The sequence below is a fragment of the Kogia breviceps genome, chromosome 13, assembly GCF_026419965.1.
Source record: "Kogia breviceps isolate mKogBre1 chromosome 13, mKogBre1 haplotype 1, whole genome shotgun sequence".
Lineage (NCBI taxonomy): Eukaryota > Metazoa > Chordata > Mammalia > Artiodactyla > Physeteridae > Kogia > Kogia breviceps.
Window position 1 is genome coordinate 66626357 of NC_081322.1, and position 20546 is coordinate 66646902.

A 20546-nucleotide genomic window follows, 5' to 3' on the forward strand; every position below is an offset into this window, starting at 1 on the left:
GTTTATTTCCCTGTGGAATAAAACAGTGTTGTGGTCAGAAAAGATGCCTGATATGATTTTAATTTTCTTATATTTACTGAGGCTTCATTTGTGACCCAAGGTGTGATCCATCCTGGAGAATGTTCCGTGCACACTGAGAAGAAAGTTTAATCTGCTGTTTTTGGATGGAATGTCCTATAAATATCAATTAAATCTATCTGGTCTATTGTGTCATTTAAAGCTTGTGTTTCCTTATTAATTTTCTGTCTGGAAGATCTGTCCATTAGTGTAAGTGTGGTGTTAAAGTCCCCCACTGTTATTGTGTTACTGTCGATTTCCTTCTTTATAGCTGTTAGCCTTATGTATTGTGGTGTTCCTATGTTGGGTGCATATATATTTATAATGGTTATATCTTCTTCTTGGATTGATCCCTTGATCATTATGTAGTGTCTTTCCTGTCTCTTGTAACATTCTTTATTTTAAATTCTCTTTTATCTAATATGAGTATTGCTACTCCAGCTTTCTTCTGATTTCCATTTGCATGGAATCTCTTTTTCCATCCCCTCACTTTCAGTCTGTATGTGTCCCTAGGTCTGAAGTGGGTCTCTCGTAGACAGCATATATATGGGTCTTGTTTTTGTATCCATTCAGCAAGCCTGAGTCTTCTGGTAGGAGCATTTAATCCATTCACGTTTACAGTAATTATCCATATGTTTGTTCCTATTGCCATTTTCTTAATTGTTTTGGGTTTGTTTTTGTAGATCCTTTTCTTCTCTTGTGTTTCCCACTTAGAGAAGTTCCTTTAGCATTTGTTGTAGAGCTGGTTTGGTGGTGCTGAATTGTCTTAGCTTTTGCTTGTCTGTAAAGCTTTGGATTTCTCCATTGAATCTGAATGAGATCCTTGCTGGATAGAGTAATCTTGGTTGTAGGTTCTTCCCTTTCATCACTTTAAGTATGTCATGCCACTCCCTTCTGGTTTGTAGAGTTTCTGCTGAGAAACCAGCTTTTAACCTTATGAGAGTTCCCTTCTATGTTACTTGTCATTTTTCCCTTGCTGCTTTCAATAATTTTTCTTTGTGTTTAATTTTTGCCAATTTGATTACTATGTGTCTTGGCATATTTCTCCTTGGGTTTTTCCTGTATGGGACTCTCTGTGCTTCCTGGACTTGGGTGGCTATTTCCTTTCCCATGTTAAGGAAGTTTTTGACTATAATCTCTGCAAATATTTTCTCTGGTCCTTTCTGCCTTTCTTCTCCTTCTGGGACCCCTATAATGCAAATGTTGTTGCGTTTAATATTGTCCCAGAGATCTCTTAGGCTCTTCTTTTCATTCTTCTTTCTTTAATGTGTTCCGCAGTAGTGAATTCCACCATTCTGTCTTCCAGGTCCCTTATCTGTTCTTCTGCCTCAGTTATTCTGCTATTGATTCCTTCTAGTATATTTTTCATTTCAGTTATTGTGTTGTTCATCTCTGTTTGTTTGTTCTTTAATTCTTCTAGGTCTTTGTTACGCATGTTTGCATCTTCCCAATCTTTGCCTCCATTCTTTTTCCAAGGTTCTGGATCATCTTCACTATCATTATTCTGAATTCTTTTTATGGAAGGTTGCCTATCTCCACCTCATTTAGTTGTTTTTCTGGGGTTTTATCTTTTTCCTTCATCTGGTACATAGCCCTCTGCCTTTTCATTTTGTCTATCTTTCTATGAATGTGGTTTTTTGTTCCACAGGCTGCAGGATTATAGTTCTTCTTGCTTCTGCTGTCTGCCCTCTCGTGGATGAAGCTGTCTAAGAGGCTTGTGCAAGTTTCCTGATGGGAGGGACTGGTGGTGGGTAGAGCTGGGTGTTGCTCTGGTGGGCAGAGCTCAGTAAAACTTTAATTGGCTTGACTGCTGATGCGTGGGGCTGGGTTCCCTCCCTGTTGGTTGTTTGGCCTGAGGCAACCCAACACTGGAGCCTACCAGGGCTGTTTGGTGGGGCTATTGGCAGACTCTGGGAGGGCTCATGCCAAGGAGTACTTCCCAGAACTTCTCCTGCCAGTGTCCTTGTCCTCACGGTGGGACAGCATCACCCCCTGCCTCTGCAGGAGACCCTCCAACACTAGCAGGTAGGTCTGGTTCAGTCTCCTAAGGGGTCACTGCTCCTTCCCCTGGGTCTCAGTGCACACACTACTTTGTATGTGCCCTCCAAGAGTGGAGTTTCTGTTTCCCCCAGTCCTGTTGAAGTCCTACAGTCAAATCCCACTAGCCTTCAAAGTCTGATTCTCTAGGAATTCCTCCTCCCATTGCCAGACCCCGTAGTTCGGAAGCCTTTCGTGGGGCTCAGAATCTTCACTCAAGTGGGTAGACTTCTGTGGTGTAATTGTTCTCCAGTTTGTGAATCACCCACCCAGCAGTTATGGGATTTGATTTTATTGTGATTGCGTGCCTCCTACCATCTCACTGTGGCTTCTCCTTTGTCTTTGGATGTGGGGTATCATTTTTGGTGTGTTCCAGTGTCTTCCTGTAGATGATTGTTCAGCAGTTAGTTGTGATTCCAGTGTTGTCGCAAGAGGGAGTGAGAGCACATCCTTCTTCTCTGCCATCTTGAACCAATCAGTGTATAGATTCTTATAAATTTTTTAAGTGCTGACACAAATGTAGACTTTGATTATAGGGCATCAGTATACCATTGCTGGTGTACTTCATCTTTGTAGCTTTTTCTCCAGACTCCGGAGGCCCCCACAGATGTATATGTTATTTCACTTTTTCCAGAATTGGATTTCAAAATGATTTTATACTCAGGTTGTACATTACCGCCAAAAGAGCTTTACCCATCTCTGATTGCTAAAAGGGATCCTGTTCCCCATTTATTCTTACGCCTCATTTCTCCTATACATCATGAGACAGAAGTCATCCAACTTAGAATAGCTGTCCCAGTGTGCTACTTCATGGTTTTGAGGAGTAATTGGAGTTATTTTGAAGATACTTCAAACAAGGATTCCTCTGCTTTCTTCTCAACCAAAGAGGAAAGTGCTCAACATTTTTATACCTGTGAACTTGTTCATGAAGGTCAAATCACACTGGTTTTTGGTACGTAACACCAAAAAAATCCCCCAAATTCCTCTGAGCAATATTTGCTACTTACCAGTTTTTGTTGTTGTTGTTTTTTGCGGTACACAGGCCTCTCACTGCTGCGGCCTCTCCCGTTGCGGAGCACAGGCTCCGGACGCGCAGGCTCAGCAGCCATGGCTCACGGGCCCAGCCGCTCCGCGGCATGTGGGATCCTCCTGGACCGGGGCACAAACCCGTGTCCCCTGCATCGGCAGGCAGACTCTCAACCACTGCACCATCAGGGAAGCCCTAATTTTCCACTCTTGAATGGTGCCTATTGCCTCTCCCATCAAGCTTGAAATACTCTGCCCAGTTTCCAGAACTGGCATCATTCTCATGTCCCGTCATTTCCCAGGATGGACCCTCATTCCATCTAACTGACCCTGCTTTGTTCAGCGTCTACTTCCTGCCTCTCTTCTAGCTCCCCCTGTTCTGTGCCCATTGGCCATACTTCCACTTCACCCAGTTAAGTGGCTAATCACAATAAGCTAGGCAGACACTGCTGGCACTTCATATTAGCTTATTTACAAACTCCTTTAGGGATATAGTGTTATGCCCATTTTCCAGATGGGGAAACTGAGGCTACATGAGGAGAGGTTTACTTGCCCAGAGTCCTTGTGAGCAGTATGACTAAAACATAAACCCAGATGTTCTAATTACAGCTGCCTCTCTGTTAAAATCCTCTTTCTTTATGGCTCTTCCTCAGGCCACTGATTTCGCTGTTCTGTAAATCCCGTCCCACCATTTAGCAATTGATTATATGTCTCATCAGACTGCCTGCTTCACAGTACAATGTGGAACAAGCTTCTTGTCTCCCTAAATATAGTTTTGTATACATTGTTTTTGTGTGTTCCCCTGGTACCTACACTGCAGTGCTTGAATGAGAATAAGTGTACATTTTAACTGAATGACGGAGAAACCCGAAGACAGAATATCTGCCAGGAGGGTGTTTTGAAGCAGCAGCATCCCTTCTTTCCCCCTCAGAGCTGACAGGCACTGGAGTGATTCTTGCCCACGGTAGAGCCACTTGGTAGCCGAATGCTAAGTAACTACTTTGCCTACAAGGTGTGTAGTTGTCAGTGTACTTTCAATAACAACTTCTTTAGTACTGCAAAGGAAATTAGTTGTGGTTTCCCCTTTTCCTAGATTTGCTAGCTTCCCAAGGTCAGTTTGCAGGGCGAGGCTAGAACTGACACCAGGGGATCACATCCAGGCCATGCTGCCCCGTGGAGCATGGCAGACTCACGTGGGCCAGGTTGTTCTCAGAAGCATTGCCTCCACTTACTGTGGCAATTCCAATAGTTTGGGAAGGTTGGTAACCTAGAAACCAAAATGTGCAGGGCTTATGCACACACAGAAAACCACTGGGTGCTCAGGATGTTTGTTTACCCTTTTGGAGTTTGAACACCCCGTGTGTTATTTCCCTGTTCTCTCTCTCTCTAATTTGTCACTCCACCATGTGTGTTCTGTGCCTATTAATCAAAGGCATACAGGACATTTTGCTTTTCAAAGTACATTTTCTGTTTTGCTTCTACTTTCCCCCCCGAAACATTCCATCATCAAAAAGAACACCTTGCTTCCTTTTCTCTCTCCCACATTTCGGCTTTAGAAGGAAGCCCTAGTCTTTATCAGACCTGTGACACCCTAGCCCGTGACACCACGTTCCTCATTTCCACTGGAAGAAGATGAGGTTAAACATGTCTTGCTTTTCTTTAAGTATTTGTTGAGAGTACTCCAGAAGCCTAACCACTCAGTCTCCTTTTGCTCCAGGTTCTGAAGCACCTGAAAAATAAACACAAGATTAATGTGAGAATTAAAATATGTCATCTAATTTATTACTGGTAAAGTTGGATTAGGGAATGTAATGGGATCCCAAGGGAAAGTGAGATTTCCCACTCCTGTGGCCCTGAAATGCACTTGTCCTTCTAACAAGAGATGGGACAGCTAGAGGCCCAGAGGCGTAGCCACTTCACTTGGCTGCAGGCCTGGCAGAGAGGGGGAGAGAAAGAGAGAGACTGCCTTGACCTCTGGCATTATCACTCCTTTTTTGATGTCAAAGAAAAAAAGTGGAAGCTTCATCTTTGTGCCTCCAAGAGAGCAGAAGTTCCCAATTTCTGGCAGAAGAAAGAAATATGGAAAGAGAAAAACATGTAACTTTTTCTACTTGATATACATTTTCTTGCAAGTATAAGTCACTTTGAAAATAATGGACATAGCAGTAGGATGTCTGCTTCAATATACTTAATTAATCAATCTTTCTTAGTCTCAAATTGAAATTTTCTGTATGGACGCCTACCATATGGAAATAAAAATTAGTTTGGACTGAAAAATTATGAAAATTCTATACATGAAGACTTGTGAGATACAGCCAAAACAGTGCATGGAAGGATATTTATAGTTTCAATGACTTACATCAAAAAACAGAAAGCCTAAAGTTAATGTTCTAATTCTCCAACTTAGGTAGTTTGGAAAAGAAGAGCAGATTAAATTCAAAAAAGTAGAAAGGAGGAAAAATAAGCGTAAAAGCAGTAAGTACTGATGTGATAAAAAGCAAATGTAATATAGTGAATTAATAAAGTGAAAAACACCAGGACTCTGAAAAGACTAAGGAAATTGAAGAAGTCCTGGCAAAAGCAATTGAAAATTCTAGAATAGGTAAAAACAAATAAATAGAAATAAGAATGGGGAAAAAAAGCATATAACCATAGATGTTGCAAATATTAAAGAAATTAAGGAAGATAGTAAGGCACCTTTAGGCCAGTAAATTTGAAAACTTAGATAAAATAGATAAAACCCTAGGAAATAACACATTTTAAAAATTGGTTCAAGAAGAAATTGAGGACCTAAGTAGTCCTATCATCTTTAAAGAAATTGAATCAGTAGTTAAAATCTTTCCATTAAGAAAAAAAAAATTAGTGGCCCCATACAGCTTTAGAAACAAGTTATACCAACATTCAAAGAATGGGTTAGTTCTAATAATACATGAACTTTTCCAGGGAATAGAAAGGGAACTGGTTTCTCAACCCAGTTTTTGAAGCTAGCCAATTTGATAGCAAAATAAGACAGGGAGAGGATCAGAAAGTCAAATTACAGGCCAGTCTTACTAAAGAACATAGATGCAGGTGCTTTTTGGTTCTGTGCTATAAAAAAAATTTGAAACAATCCCTCAGGGGATACTCTGTCTAAGCCAGTCCTGAACTGGGGAACCAGGAACCCAATGTGCATTCCAAGTCAAGAACACCTAGGTCAGATTTATTAAGATTTGAATTCAAAATAGTTGTGTTTCTCCTTAGACTGTATCATGCAATAGAGAATGTACATGTTTATTTGATCTCAGGGTTCTTTTGCTTTTTTATGATATTCACTTTTCTGTTATTTTATTTTCCTTATTCTTAAAGCTACTTGGGAGCCCGCAGCGTCTCTGTGATTTGGCAGGACCCAGCTCCACTGAACCCGAATCCAAGAAAAGATCAATTTCAAAAAGAAAGTCTCATCTGGATCTTCTCAAACTGTAAGATACGTTCTCATTTTGGGTCTGTATTGATTGGTGAAGACTGCTTCTCTGAATATTCTTAACGTTTCCAAATCCCTGAAATTGTTTGAATCTATATTATATGAAATGGGACTAATAATGTACCTGCAGGCCATAGGAGAAGTCTTATCTCAATTTATTATAATTATATAACTTTCCATATTTTCATTGACTTCAAGAAAAAAGTGTACCAGATAAAATGTCCAAAAATTCTTCATTGGGGTTATTTTAGGGGAAAACGTTTTGATTTATAATACTGTAGCTATATGATTCCTTTACCTATAGCCCCTCTAGGAAATGGAATATTATCTGATTTGTAATAGTTGTAGTCACATGCATCTCTTCAGAAATACAGTTCTTTTATAGAGGAAGGTCCATATTATCCTATAGCCATTATAAATGTTTTTGCTTTGGAAAACTGAACATAATACAAAAGTGAGATGATTCTGTGCCTGTCCTTGTGAAGATTATCAATTCCCATCCACAATCTTTATTTGTACTCAAATAAACCGGCCAACTGAAAGAGTGTGATTCAAGGTGGGCCACTTTCCAGCCTGAGCATGTTTGTTTCGCTTATTGTTCGTCTTATTTTTTTGCCCAGATTTCATGTAAATTACAGTATCTGTTTTGAATACTAGACTGTTCACCAGTCTAACAATTCTTATTCATTTTGGAGCATTTTTCTATGTCTCGTGTATTGATGCCGTCTTCTCCTTTGAATGCTTTCAGCATCATGGATGGCATGACCGAGGCGTGCATCAAGGGCGGCATCGAAGCCTGCTATGCTGCCGTGTCCTGCGTCTGCAGCTTGCTTGGGGCCTTAGAAGAGCTCAGCCAGGGCAAGGGCTTGAGCGAAAGTCAGGCCCAGCTGCTGCTTCTGCGCCTGGAGGAGCTGAAGGACGGGGCCGAGTCGAGCCGGGACTCCATGGAGATCAACGAGGCTGACTTCCGCTGGCAGCGGCGAGTCCTGTCCTCGGAACACACGCCCTGGGAGTCGGGGAACGAGCGGAGCCCTGACATCAGCATCAGCGTTACCACGGACACGGGTCAAACCACTTTGGAGGGAGAGTTGGGTCAGACCACACCCGAGGACCCCTCCGAAAACCCCAAGAATGGCCTCAAGTCGCCAGCCGTCCAGGAGGGCAGGGAGACTCTGAGTAGAGTGTCAGAACCAGAAGCCGTGGACCAGCCGGATGTGGTTCAAAGGAGCCATATGGTTGCCTACCCCGATATAACTAACTTCCTGTCCGTTGACTGCAGGATGAGGTCCTACGGATCCAGATACAGTGAGAGCAATTTCAGCGTAGACGACCAAGACCTCTCTAGGACAGAATTTGATTCCTGTGATCAGTACTCGATGGCAGCAGAAAAGGACTCGGGGAGGTCTGACGTGTCGGACATTGGGTCCGACAACTGTTCTCTAGTTGATGAGGAGCAGACCCCTCGCGACTGCCTGGGCCACAGGTCCCTGCGGACCGCGGCTCTGTCTCTCAAACTACTGAAGAACCAGGAAGCCGATCAGCACAGCGCCCGGCTGTTCGCGCAGTCCCTAGAGAGCCTCCTGCCGCGCCTCCTGGCCCTTCCCAGCGTGGAAGAGGTGGACTCGGCCCTCCAGAACTTTGCCTCTACCTTCTGCTCAGGTTTGTAAATCATTTTTTGCTACATAGTCGACAAGAATATTCAGAACATTTTGCTTCAGGGGTAATTACCAGCATGCGTGAAGTTTGAAGTGCTCAGAGCATCTTAATGAATCTTTGGGTTTCTTATATTTAAAGAGAACAAAGGAATGTAACTTACAGGTGGTTTCTTTGAAGTGCACAGCAGTCGATGGCTGGAATACGCTGTGAGGATGATAAATTTGTATGGTGCGGAGTAAAGGCTAAGAGGTAACAGCATTCCAGAAAGCTGCTACTGACTGAAACAAAATGACAATCTGTGATTCTCAAAATACTGAATTCTTCCTATGCTTCTATGCCTTGATGTCTAAAAATCACAGAGCACTGCACTTTTGGTCTATTGACATGTAAATTATTTCAAATGAGGTCTTGGAGCAGATGCAGGCTGTCCTCCCAATATATTCTGAATTCCCCTGAACTTCAAACAGTGTGTGTGTGATACTCCAGTATACTATGGCAACATCACATTCTCCAATCTCAGACCCTTCCTGTCTGTCAAGTGTCAGCATTGTGACCCAGACCGTAATTTAAACAGGAGTGCTGTGGGCATCTTGGCCAAAGTATACCAGAGGGTTATACTAGTTTTATTGAAAGGCAGAAGATCGTCACCTAGGATTTTGGTGGAGGAAGGAGATAAAGAATACAGCATTTCACACAGGGAGTAATTAATTTAAAGATTGTTTTCTTGAAAGGTACTCATAAAGGGAGAACCCAGCTTTTCCCTTTCTATGTAGGGAAAACCCCAGTTCTTTCCTATTGTGTTTCTTCCCTTTTTTATGGGTCACACAGAACACTGTACTTCTGATGCTTCTGGTCATCAAATGTGTGGAAGTTTTCCCCCAAAACAACAAGCAAGCCTCTGACACCAGCTGGGTGTCCTACAGTTTAACTCAGTTCTGACGCTACCTACCTGCTGCCCCCACTACAGACGCCAGCTCCAAGCCCAGGTAACACAAGTTACCTGTGCTTCTGATGGACTGGCTATAAACCAGAGGTTCCCATGACCCCCTCCTTAGGTTTGCTTAATTTGCTAGAATAGCTCACTGAACTCAGGGAAACACTCACTTTTGTTTACCAGTTTACAAAAGGATATGGTAAAGGATACAGATGAACGGCCAGATGAAGAGATACATAGGGTGAGGTCTGGGAGGGTCCTGAGCGCAGGAGCTTCTGTCCCCATGGAATTGGGGTGTGTCACCCTCCCGGTGTGGATGTGTCCAGCAACCTGGTATCTTCCCAAACCCCCTCCTATTGGGATTTTATAGAGGCTTCCTCATGCAGGCATGATCAATTATTAGCTCCATTTTCAGCCCCTCTCCCCTTTCTTGACGAGGGGGTGATGGAGGTGGAACCAAAATTCTTTACTCCCATCGAGGAGTCATCCAGGAGCCCTCCCAGAGTCACCTCATTAAAACAAAAGATGCTCTTCGTGTTCTTATTGCTTAGGAATTTACAAGAGTTTTAGGAGTCCTGGGTCATGGATGAGATCAAAGACACATATTAGAGCAAGAGATGCTCCTAGTGTTCTTATCACTTAGGAAACCACAAGGGTTTTAGGAGCTCTGTGCCAGGAACTGGGGGCAGAGACCAAGGTATATATTTTCTATCATCTCACAGTGCTACAGAAAGAAAGCAATTAATGGGTGCAAAAAATTTATCGCAGGAATAATTGATTGCCTGACCCCAGGGTGATCTCAACTGTGCCTTCCCCTGAAATTCAAGGGTCTCTTGACTGCAGGCTATTGAGGTGCATGGACCTCCTTGGGCCTGTGCTCAGGACTAGAAAGGGCTGACCCTGAGGACCAACATGGAACCGTCAAAAGCCAAGATCACTGCTTGCTCTTCCACCACTGAGCCTTGAACATGTGTTTGTTGTGATGCTTCCTACGTTTGTCTACCCCATTTTTGATCTTCTAACAAATAACACATCACACACAAATACAAAAAAAATTCTAGCCCAGTTCCTGGAACTTGGTAGAAGGGACTGCTGTGTTGTTAAAAGGGAGCCTAGGTATCTTTAAGAAGCTGATCAGATTGTCCTTTGTCAAAAGGACAAGAAAAACACTTTGATCCAGGTATATTTAAGGAAGAACATTTTTTAATATGAGAATGATCCAATACTGTAGCAGCAAGCCCCAGAGGAGATATGGCACTTCTAATCCTGGACCGCTCAGTAACTCTCTGACCTACCTAGTGGTTAGAAGAGATGCATATAATTTCTCAACTTTCCTAACTGCACTGTGATTCTTTTTAAGGCATGAAAATACCGATTTTTAAGGCTACCCAACATTTTTCTCAGTATTTTTCTTTTTGGAATTAGATATAGAGCTTGGATATTTGATTTGTGTGAAGGAATATATGCACACACCAAAAAATCATGTTTCATTGAAAAACTAGAAAAATGTATAAATACTCTTCTTAAAAATTGTATTTCTCCCTAATATCTTTTTTTTTTTTTTTTTTTTTGTGGTACGCGGGCCTCTCACTGTTGTGGCCTCTCCCGTTGCGGAGCACAGGCTCCGGACGCACAGGCTCAGCGGCCATGGCTCACGGGCCCAGCCGCTCCGCGGCACGTGGGATCTTCCCGGACCGGGGCACAAACCCGTATCCCCTGCATCGGCAGGCGGATTCTCAACCACTGCGCCACCAGGGAAGCCTTCCCTAATATCTTTTATACCACCATCATTAGATTTTACATTCTTTTATTGAATATTCCCAGTGTATGTGTTTTGTGTATGTCTTTTTTTGTTTCTCTCTCTGTCTCTTTGTCTCTCTTTCCCTCCCTCTCTCTTTCTCTCTATCTCTCTCACACACACACGTGCGCATACACAAATGCTTCTTCAGTCAACATTTATAGAGAAACTTCACTGTGCTGTGTCCTAAGGGTGCAAGATATGCATGTATCCTCAATAAATATTTATTGACTGTAGATTGATGAACTTGCTTTTTGGTTCCTAAAGCTATGAATAGTTCTTGTGCTGAAAGAATCAAGGGTAAAGCCTGAGTTGGAAGGAGTTTGGTAGGGCCTCTGATCCTGTGCCTCTTCCCAGCTGGAAGCATTCTTGCGGGAGGAGCTTGGCAGCCTGCTCTCACTAGCTTGATGTCCCTGGTGCCGAGGCAGAGTCTGGCATCCATTAGTGATCCCCCAAAACAGCTGTGTATCAGATCACAGCACTGCCCCTGGTTGCAGTAATGATGGCCTTGAGTCATCAAGAAATGGTAAAATTATATTTAGGCCCTTCTATTTAAAGTTAAAATTATCCATACAAAATAACTCGGCTGCAGAAGTTTCAGCGTTGCAGTATGTAAGATTCAGCTCTCAGATAAATTCATGTTTACAAACATCATCCCCTAGTAATTCCAGATTAAATGAGTTGTCACGGTGGTAAAGAATGACTTCCAAAGGGCCTGCCTCATTTCCTATGAGAATTAGGAAACATAATCCTAGCAAAGTCTTTTTACAAAATTTGAAGCAAAGCCTCACATTTGTGTTTTTGTGTCTTTCAAATCAATACTCATTTGTAGCACGTGCACAACAGCGCTTTCGCGCATGTTTTATGTGACCAGAATGCAGCCCCATGAATGTTGCAAACTGCTCAACTTTTAGAGGTCTGTAAAATGTCCTGTCAGACCCAACATGCCGTGACACTAAGTTTTACATGTAGAAATCAATACATTGAAAAGAGACTTCAAAATCTTTCGGTTGTTTCCAAATGCAGTTTTTAGTGATTGTCTCTAACCAAATTGTTAGTCATTTGTCTTTTTGATTCTGGTGACCTCCACAGCGCTTTTACCAGTTAGGAGTTGGTCTCTGTATCTGAATTACAGACCCGTCACTCTGTGGTCCTGCTGCCAATAAGCTGATTCTCGTCAGTTACCACTATGGTTTAGTGGTTCACACTGACTGTCGCTGTGGGTCAGCCGAAGCGACTGGATGCTGGGTCCACGTCTGGCCTGAGGCAGAGCTCTCCCTCCCTTGCACATGTCACCTCCAAGATGAAAGATGAGTGAAAGAGAAACATCTGTACCTGTGAGACAAGGGGACGGCAGATTTCCTTTGTTCACCCAAGAGAAAGTTATGAAAGCCAAAACAGGAGAAGGGGAGAAGGGAAAGAGTCTCCCGGAGTCATAACCCAGATATTTTACTCATTACTAACTTCTGTGTCAAATGCTTCAAACCTTATTTTCCCCAAAACTCTCATGAAGCACTTGTTCCTGACTTGTTAGCAGGGTCTGCCCTCCTGGCTGAGGTCAACCTCACTTGGTAATTCTCAGGGGCTCCTGTCCTCCAACAGCTAACATACAGTTGAAATGAGTCTCCTGAATTCCACATGATTCAGGGGAGCTTTTTCTTCGAAAGCAATTAAAGTTTCTTCTGGTGGGGAGGTTTGAAAACCTTCAGACAAACATGGGTTTTTTTGTTTGTTTGTTTGTTTGTTTGTTTTTTTCCGGTACTCGGGCCTCTCACTGTCGTGGCCTCTCCCGTTGCGGAGCACAGGCTCCGGACGCGCAGGCTCAGCGGCCATGGCTCACGGGCCCAGCCGCTCCGCGACACGTGGGATCTTCCCGGACCGGGGCACGAACCCGCGTCCCCTGCATCGGCAGGCGGACTCTCAACCACTGCGCCACCAGGGAAGCCCCAAACATGGGTTTTATAAAGATGGTATTGGATGTGAGCTGTGATAGCCGCCGCAATGCGTCTGATCCTGCATAGAACAAAGTGGCATCTGTGTAAGGTGCTCCTTGGGGACCAGAAAGCAAGAGCCAACCTCCCCCAGCCATTGACAGAGGGGCACGGGCATGTGGCTTTGGGATTGCTGTTCCTTAGACTGGTGGTGTTTGGTGAGGATCTTGAGACTGACTGTGACTAAGTGTGAGGCTTATTGCAAGCAGCCTGATATTTATGAAGTACCAAATTTCGTAAAAGGTGGTAGAGCTACTATGAATCTCAATTGTGCAAGAAATATCTATTTATTTAAATTGAAACAAATCTGCCTCCAGACCTCCAGGCTGCCTAACTGGCCAGATGTTTGATCTTTGCTAGCCCTCAGGTCCCCATGCCAGGGTAAAACTTGAAGTGGGAGCTTATGTGGGATCTGGATAGGGAGGCCCGTCACCTCTCACATCACCAGTGTGCCCCCGTGGTCCCACTTCACAGCCTTTCTGGGAGGTCCCAGAGTTTTCTACCTCCCTGCCAGGGTGGGGCCTGGAATGTTCTGGCAAGGCTGGGGCCCCCCATGCACATCCTGTGTCCTCCTCCGGGGTCCTGCCAACCTACCAGGTGCTGCCAGGTAGCAGGGAGCCACAGACCTCCATCCCCTGCCCAGCCAGGGCATCTCCCTTCTCTTCCTCATTGCTTCCTCCTCCCATCACCTTCCGGAAATGGACCATAGTCTCTGGAAGAAGCTCTGACTTTGTGAATACCGAACCAGCAGGCAAATATGTTGTTGCCAGCTTCAGGTTTTGGCCCCATGGTTTAAACACCCCGAAAGGTGATAATGCAGATTTATCTCAGTATCTTTGTGGAAAACAGAAGGTAAAATACAGGTAGAAAAACTCGCCTCTACCAGTTAGGATTAGGTTTGTTTGCATAGAGTAGGAAACTCAACTGATTAGTGAAGAAAGAAAGATTCATTAACTTCCCCCTACATCGAGTCTCAGGTAGGCCGTCCATTGCTCTGTGATGGTCTGAGACTCAGACCCGTCCTGTCTTTGGAAGATAATTTTGGCTACATCTATCAAACTTAATATATGTATTTATTCTGCTTTTAGGAACATATCCCACAGATATTCTTACAGAAGTGTTATTTCATCATTTCATCCTTTTTCATAATTGAAAAAATATCAGTGTCTACCAATAAAGCATTAATTAAATAAATCACAGTACAATCATGCAGTGGTATATGCACAGTTATTAAAAAAGAATGAGGCAGATCTATAAGTGCCAGTATCAAGAGATGTCTAAGGTATATTGTTTAGAAAACACCTAGTTGCAGTATAATGTATGTCATAGGATCTCATTTGTGATTGTATTTCCACATAATACACAGAAGGAAGTGAGTCTTTTGGGGAGGGGCCTCATTGGGGCTTGGGAGAAGCAGGGCTATTGTTCATATTGTTTATACTCTTCAGCACTGTTAAATGTTTTACATCAAGTATTTAATGTTTACTTTAAAAAGAAACATCAAATTATCTTAGACATGAAAGGTACTTTTCAAGGTCATTTTATGCTAATCTTGTATCCAGTCTTGCACTGGTAACCTGTCAAGCAAATGATCCATCCTCCTGTTGCTAACAATAAAGGACATCTTAGTTAGAGAGAGAGAATGAACTTTAGTTACAGATAAGTAGAAAAATACTCAAATAGCCAGAATATGTTAAAGGTCGTAGTTACTACAATTTGTCACCCCAAATTCAATAACACTTCAATGAGACCAGTCAGAAGGATGAATGAAAATAGAGGCTCTGTTAGGAACATGATAGGTTGGGATCTTTTCCCAACATTAGAAGCAAGTACAGTGTGGCAGAGTGCAAAAAGCCTGGAGTTTGGGCCCAAAAGACCTTTGCCAATTTCTAGCTGTATAACTTTGGGCAGATTACTTAACATTTTCAAGTTACTTTCCTCACTGGTAAAATAAAGTGGGGCATCTGATATATATCTAAGTAATATATATAGATAGCTTGATATATATTATATATCAAATGAAATAATGTATGAGAAGAGATTGGTTCTGGAAAATAGAAAGCATTTAATAAATTACACCGATCATGTTATTTGCAGTATTAATACCACCAGTGAACTATATCTGGTAAATCAGAAAATTATCTTCCTTAAATTAATAGATTATACCTTCTTTTGTTTTATTGTCAAATTTGCCAGTAAGAAATTAATCTGCACAGAGATATACGCCGGTACCAACAGATTGCCCCTAACACGTGTAACAAATTATTTCAGAACTCAGCATAGCCACCAGCGGTGACTTCCAGGGCTTTGTCACACCTCTGCTAATGATTTTGGGTCTTCATGTCAGCAGACACATTAGCTTTTTTCACTTTCAGCATCTGAGCATGTGCTCAGGTTCCAAAACATATTCTAAGGTAAATAGTTCGTTTCAAAATTTTAAAAGAAATTATTACTGGTGTCTAAGATCAAAGCCACTTGCAGATTTTTTTTTTTTTTCCCCTGGTTCATAGACTCAAATATTCCTTTCACCTGTGATCCAGGGTAGTTAAATACCCAGCAACACTGCGTGCTGCTTTCTGTGTACTATGGAAGGAGACCGCTCTTGTGCTTTATCTACTCCAGAGAACTGGAACCAACCCACCAGGACCTAAAGAGGGTGGAGTATTCCTATGGACCATCAGGGCCAAGACACACTGCCCGTGTCCTGACCAAGGATTTCATTTAAAAACCCACTCTCAACGCGACCTTCCTTTTATAAATGCCCCTCAGCCCATGATTCCAAAGTACTTGCAGTAAAAGAATCTCGTAAGGCAGCTGCAAAGTTCTCACCGAACTCTATACAGAAGGCAAAGGGAATGCCTAATCTTTGCCTGCCTTGGTGGTTTCGTTGGGATAATAGACATACTTTCTCCCACCAAAAAATGTTTACACTGTTCTCAAATAGAGCAGAGGTCTTAAAGTTTTCTCAGCTTTGAAAGCTTCTTCTGATCCATATCTTCTTACCAGCATAGTCATTAAGAAGTTCACAGATCTATAAGTAACCATTCCAGTTAGACATTTGTATTTCCCACTTATTCGACCGATAATTTTTGAGAATTTTTGCACTTCATGTAAGAGGCACATTTTTTTTTTTTTTTTTTTTTTTTTTTTTTTTTGCGGTATGCGGGCCTCTCACTGTTGTGGCCTCTCCCGTTGCAGAGCACAGGCTCCGGACGCGCAAGCCTAGTGGCCATGGCTCACGGGCTTAGTTGCTCCACGGCATGTGGGATCTTCCCGGACCAGGGCACGAACCCGTGTCTCCTGCATCGGCAGGCGGATTCTCAACCACTGCGCCACCAGGGAAGCCCGAGGCACATTTTTGATTAAAGGATAATTTTAGACATGCTCTGAAGAGTATACAGGTGTGTGTCATTTGCATGCACATATTCAGGATGGGCTGTTTCACCTACATCCCCAAATCCAGCCTCAGAGTGTTTGTAGGAACAAGTGTAGGACTGGGGCGGACGTAGTACCAGATGAGGAGAAGCAGGCTTGGGTAATTTTTGTCACCCCCAAGCTGTCTGTGAAAGTTTGAACTAGGCATCAACTTTCTCTGGCTGAATGAGGCCATCTTTAGAGCATGAGGTATCACTGGTTTTTGTTTTCACAGTTAATTTATGAAAAACATAGGAGCCTTTCAAAGTGAAAACCATACTGTGAAATATGAAAGAATGTTTCAAAACAATAGCTGGGGGGAAACCAATTACTTTTTTATATATATTTTGAAACTGTTTCCTCATTGAGTAACAGCTTTTATTGAGATATAATTCACATACCATGCAATGCACCCATTTAAAGTGCCCAGTTCAAAGGTTTTTAAAAATTATTATTATTACACTATTATTTGTTTTAGTTGTTGCAGTGAACACTGGCATACAAGTATCTGTTCAAATTCTGGTTTTCAGTTCTTCTGGGTACACTCCTAAGAGTGCAGAATTGCTGGGTCATATGGTAATTCCGTGTCAGGCTTTTTGAGGAACATTATTACTTTTAGAAAAGTTTGTACTTATGAGTTACTGCCCTAAGCATCTTAAATGTGTATTGCACCTGGTTGCCATAGCAAATTTTTTCATTCATTCTTATTCATTCAGCAAGTAATTTTTTAAAGGATCTACTATGTACCAGGCACTGTTCTAGGCACGGAGGTTCTCTAGTGAACAAATAACAAAGTTCCACTCTCTTGTAGGTCTTACATAATAGTAGTAATGGCAGACAGTAAACAAATATATATATAAATATATATATATATAAATGCCATTAAGGCAATGAAGAAAAATGCATGGTGAGGGGGAATATTGCAGAGGATGGTTGTAGGTACGAGGGATGCTATTTTAGATGGAATTAAAGGGGAATGTCTGCTCCTGAGCAGAGCCCTAAAAGAATCAGGGCAGGGCTTCCCTGGTGGTGCAGTGGTTAAGAATCCGCCTGCCAATGCAGGGGACCTGGGTTCGAGCCCTGGTCTGGGAAGATCCCACATGCCGCGGAGCAGCGCCACAACTACTGAGCCTGTGCTCTAGAGCCTACAAGCCACAACTACTGAGCCCGTGTGCCACAACTGCTGAAGCCCATGCACCACAATGAAGAGTAGCCCCCTCTCTCCACAACTAGAGAAAGCCCACGCACAGCAATGAAGACCCAACACAGCCAAAAATAAAATTAATTAATTTTAAAAAAGAATCGAGGCAGCTAGTCATCCAGAGATCGTGGGAGACCATTCGCGGAGAGGCAAAAATACAAAAACTCTGAGGCACGTCCAGGCTTGGTGAGGTCAAGGAACAACAGACAGGTTGGGGTGGCTGAGGGGAGGCGAGGGGCGGGGTCGGGTTTTTTTAATACTGTGATGCGAAGTCATTTGGAGAGTTTGAGCAGGAGACAGAGGCAATCTATTATTCTGCCTATTCCTAGGTAAAGAAGGCTTTAAGTGATTTTACCAAAGCACCCGGTGAGTAACAAAAAAGATTTTCCCAAGTAGGTTCACTCCGGAGTGCATGCTCTTCTCCACCAGTCTAGGGCACGTTTCTGCCCGAATGCTATTCCTTGCTGGCTGTCGTTGCTTTACAGAAATGCCCCACGAGGTGCTCCTTCCCTGGGATTGGTTCGTGGCTCTCCGGAAGCGGTAAGGCAGACGTTAAGCGGGACTTGCCAGGCGTGGTGTTTGAGGTCTCTGGATTCCCTCCCGCAGGCATGATGCACTCCCCGGGATTCGACGGGAACGGCAGCCTGGGCTTGCAGATGCTGATGAACGCGGACAGCCTGTACTCGGCCGCGCACTGCGCCCTGCTGCTCAACCTGAAGCTCTCCCACGGCGACTACTACCGGAAGCGGCCCGCCCTGGCGCCAGGCACCATGGTGAGTGTGCGTCTCTGCCCCGCCATGCCGAGGACCAGCGGTGGCCCCTGGGCTGGCACCCGAGCATCACTGCCACGAGAGGGATGGCCGATGTGTGCTATCTCGCCCTGATCTGGAATGGGTGATGCCCGCGGGGCTGTGGAGGGTGGGCGGACGCGATGCCCAGGAACCGTTGTACAATTTGCACACGCGGTGAGCCGCAGAGCTACCCACCTAGCTCCAGGAGTGAAGAACCCCGTGTGCCTGGAAAGGGCAGCCTACCAGTGGCCCAGTAACTTCATCCAGTGGCATTAAACACGCGTGTGTAAGGCATACTCAGAAACGTAATCAGCATGTTAAGTAACAGCAGGAGATGCGCAGAGAATGGTTCCCTTTGCAGAAAATGCAGGTGTGCTGTTGCAAAAACCCTTCACTGAGACCCACTCGGACCCAGAGCTAAGCTCACTAATGTCGATAACAAAACACCTCCTGTGAGGTGATGCTGGTGATGAGGATTCTTCCGTGGCTGGCTCCCTGGCGTGAGCAGACCCCTCCATGGCGGACCCTGGAACCAGTTCGAGAGCCTAAATCCATGGAGCGACATCAAGGGATCAGCAATCGTTTGTCTGATAAATGATTGACAAATTGTATGTTTCCGAGGGTAAGTGGTGGCTTCATGAGTGTAAGTCAAGTATCTCTTGAGACACATGTGTCCTTCAGGGATGGCATGCCACCTCTGCTGCTGATGGGACAGTAAGAAGTGGGTGCTCTGTGAAACATTTCTGTGCATTTTCTAATCCTCCCACACGTCAAAGAGCAAAAACGTAAAATGTAGTATCCCTACCCCTTCTACAGGGTTTCTTAAAAGGATGACATCAATGAAAGGACCTTCATGAAGTTTGGGACTTTTCCATTGCAGTTTCCGCTTCCCTCGCCACCCTCTGTCCCCCAATCGACCAAGATTGTGTTTTTTCCCATAAGCGGTGACTCAGTGATTCGGGACGTGAAGAGGCGGCAGAGGAACATGAGAGCCTGTTTGCAAGGGATCGTATTTGGTCACCTTCTCGTGTGATCTTCTCTGCAGAAAGAGTTCATGAAGCAGGTCCAGACCAGCGGGGTGCTGATGGTCTTCTCCCAGGCCTGGATCGAGGAACTTTACCTCCAGGTTCTCGACAGAAACATGCTCGGAGAAGCCGGTTACTGGGGCAGCCCCGAGGACAACAGCCTTCCCCTCATCACCATGCTGACTGGTCAGTGGCTCCTTGCACGGCTCCATGGCACTCGGTGGGGTGGGGAGGGCCCACGCTTCAAAGCCCCTTTCAGGGAAGCAGTAGTGTTTCAAGCAGACTTTGAAACAGCACCCACAAAGCCTCCCTGGCAGTTGATGACAGTTCCAGGAAAGTGTCATGAGTTCACCTCATAGGAACTTTCTGTCCTTTTTCCACGTGGTACTCTGCAGGCTCACTGTGCACCATTAGATTAGGAATTATTTAGCACCTATGTCTGTTGGGATAAAACTGTAGACCTCTCCTGGGGATATGAAGTACTGTCTGGGCTCAAAGCCCAGAATTATTCCTGGAAACTCTCATATGCTCATAGATACCCCGTATCATTCAGTGCTTCTGAGAATTTGCCAGTAATGTAAAATGATTGATTTTAAACTTGGCTTCATCCCCATTTCTTGTCCATATCAGAGGTCCTCCCTTCCCTTCCCAGCTGTACCAGAGTGGAAAAGAATGCAAGGGAATTGCCCGGTGTTAGGACTCTGCACTTCCACTGCACAGGGCCTGGGTTCAGCCCCTGGTCGGGGAAATAAGATCCCACCAGCCACGCAGCATGGCAAAAAAAAAAAAAAAAGAAAGAAAGAATGTAAAATAGCTTGCCCAGCATCTTTTCTTTAGTGTCTTGAGTTTTTAAAATCCTATTGGGCTTCCCTGGTGGCGCAGTGGTTGAGAATCTGCCTGCTAATGCAGGGGACAAGGGTTCGAGCCCTGGTCTGGGAAGATCCCACATGCCACGGAGCAACTAAGCCCGTGAGCCACAATTACTGAGCCTGCGCATCTGGAGCTTGTGCTCCGTAACAAGAGAGGCCGCGATAGTGAGAGGCCCGCGCACCGCGATGAAGAGTGGCCCCCGCATGCCACAACTAGAGAAAGCCCTCGCAAAGAAACGAAGACCCAACACAGCAAAAATAAATAAATAAATAATTTAAAAAAAAAA

At 44.0% G+C, this 20546-nt stretch overlaps 1 protein-coding gene across 3 annotated transcripts in view; it reads left to right on the forward strand.

The window, feature by feature from the left end:
* ARFGEF3 (ARFGEF family member 3) overlaps nt 1-20546 on the forward strand; it is a 184517-nt gene that overhangs the window by 104762 nt on the left and 59209 nt on the right. For all 3 annotated transcript variants that reach the window (XM_059083390.2, XM_067010901.1, XM_067010902.1), the window contains 4 exons: nt 6466-6578; nt 7329-8239; nt 18181-18347; nt 19411-19576. In XM_059083390.2, the coding sequence (XP_058939373.1) occupies nt 6466-6578; nt 7329-8239; nt 18181-18347; nt 19411-19576 (1357 nt within the window). The remainder of the gene's footprint in view (nt 1-6465; nt 6579-7328; nt 8240-18180; nt 18348-19410; nt 19577-20546) is intronic.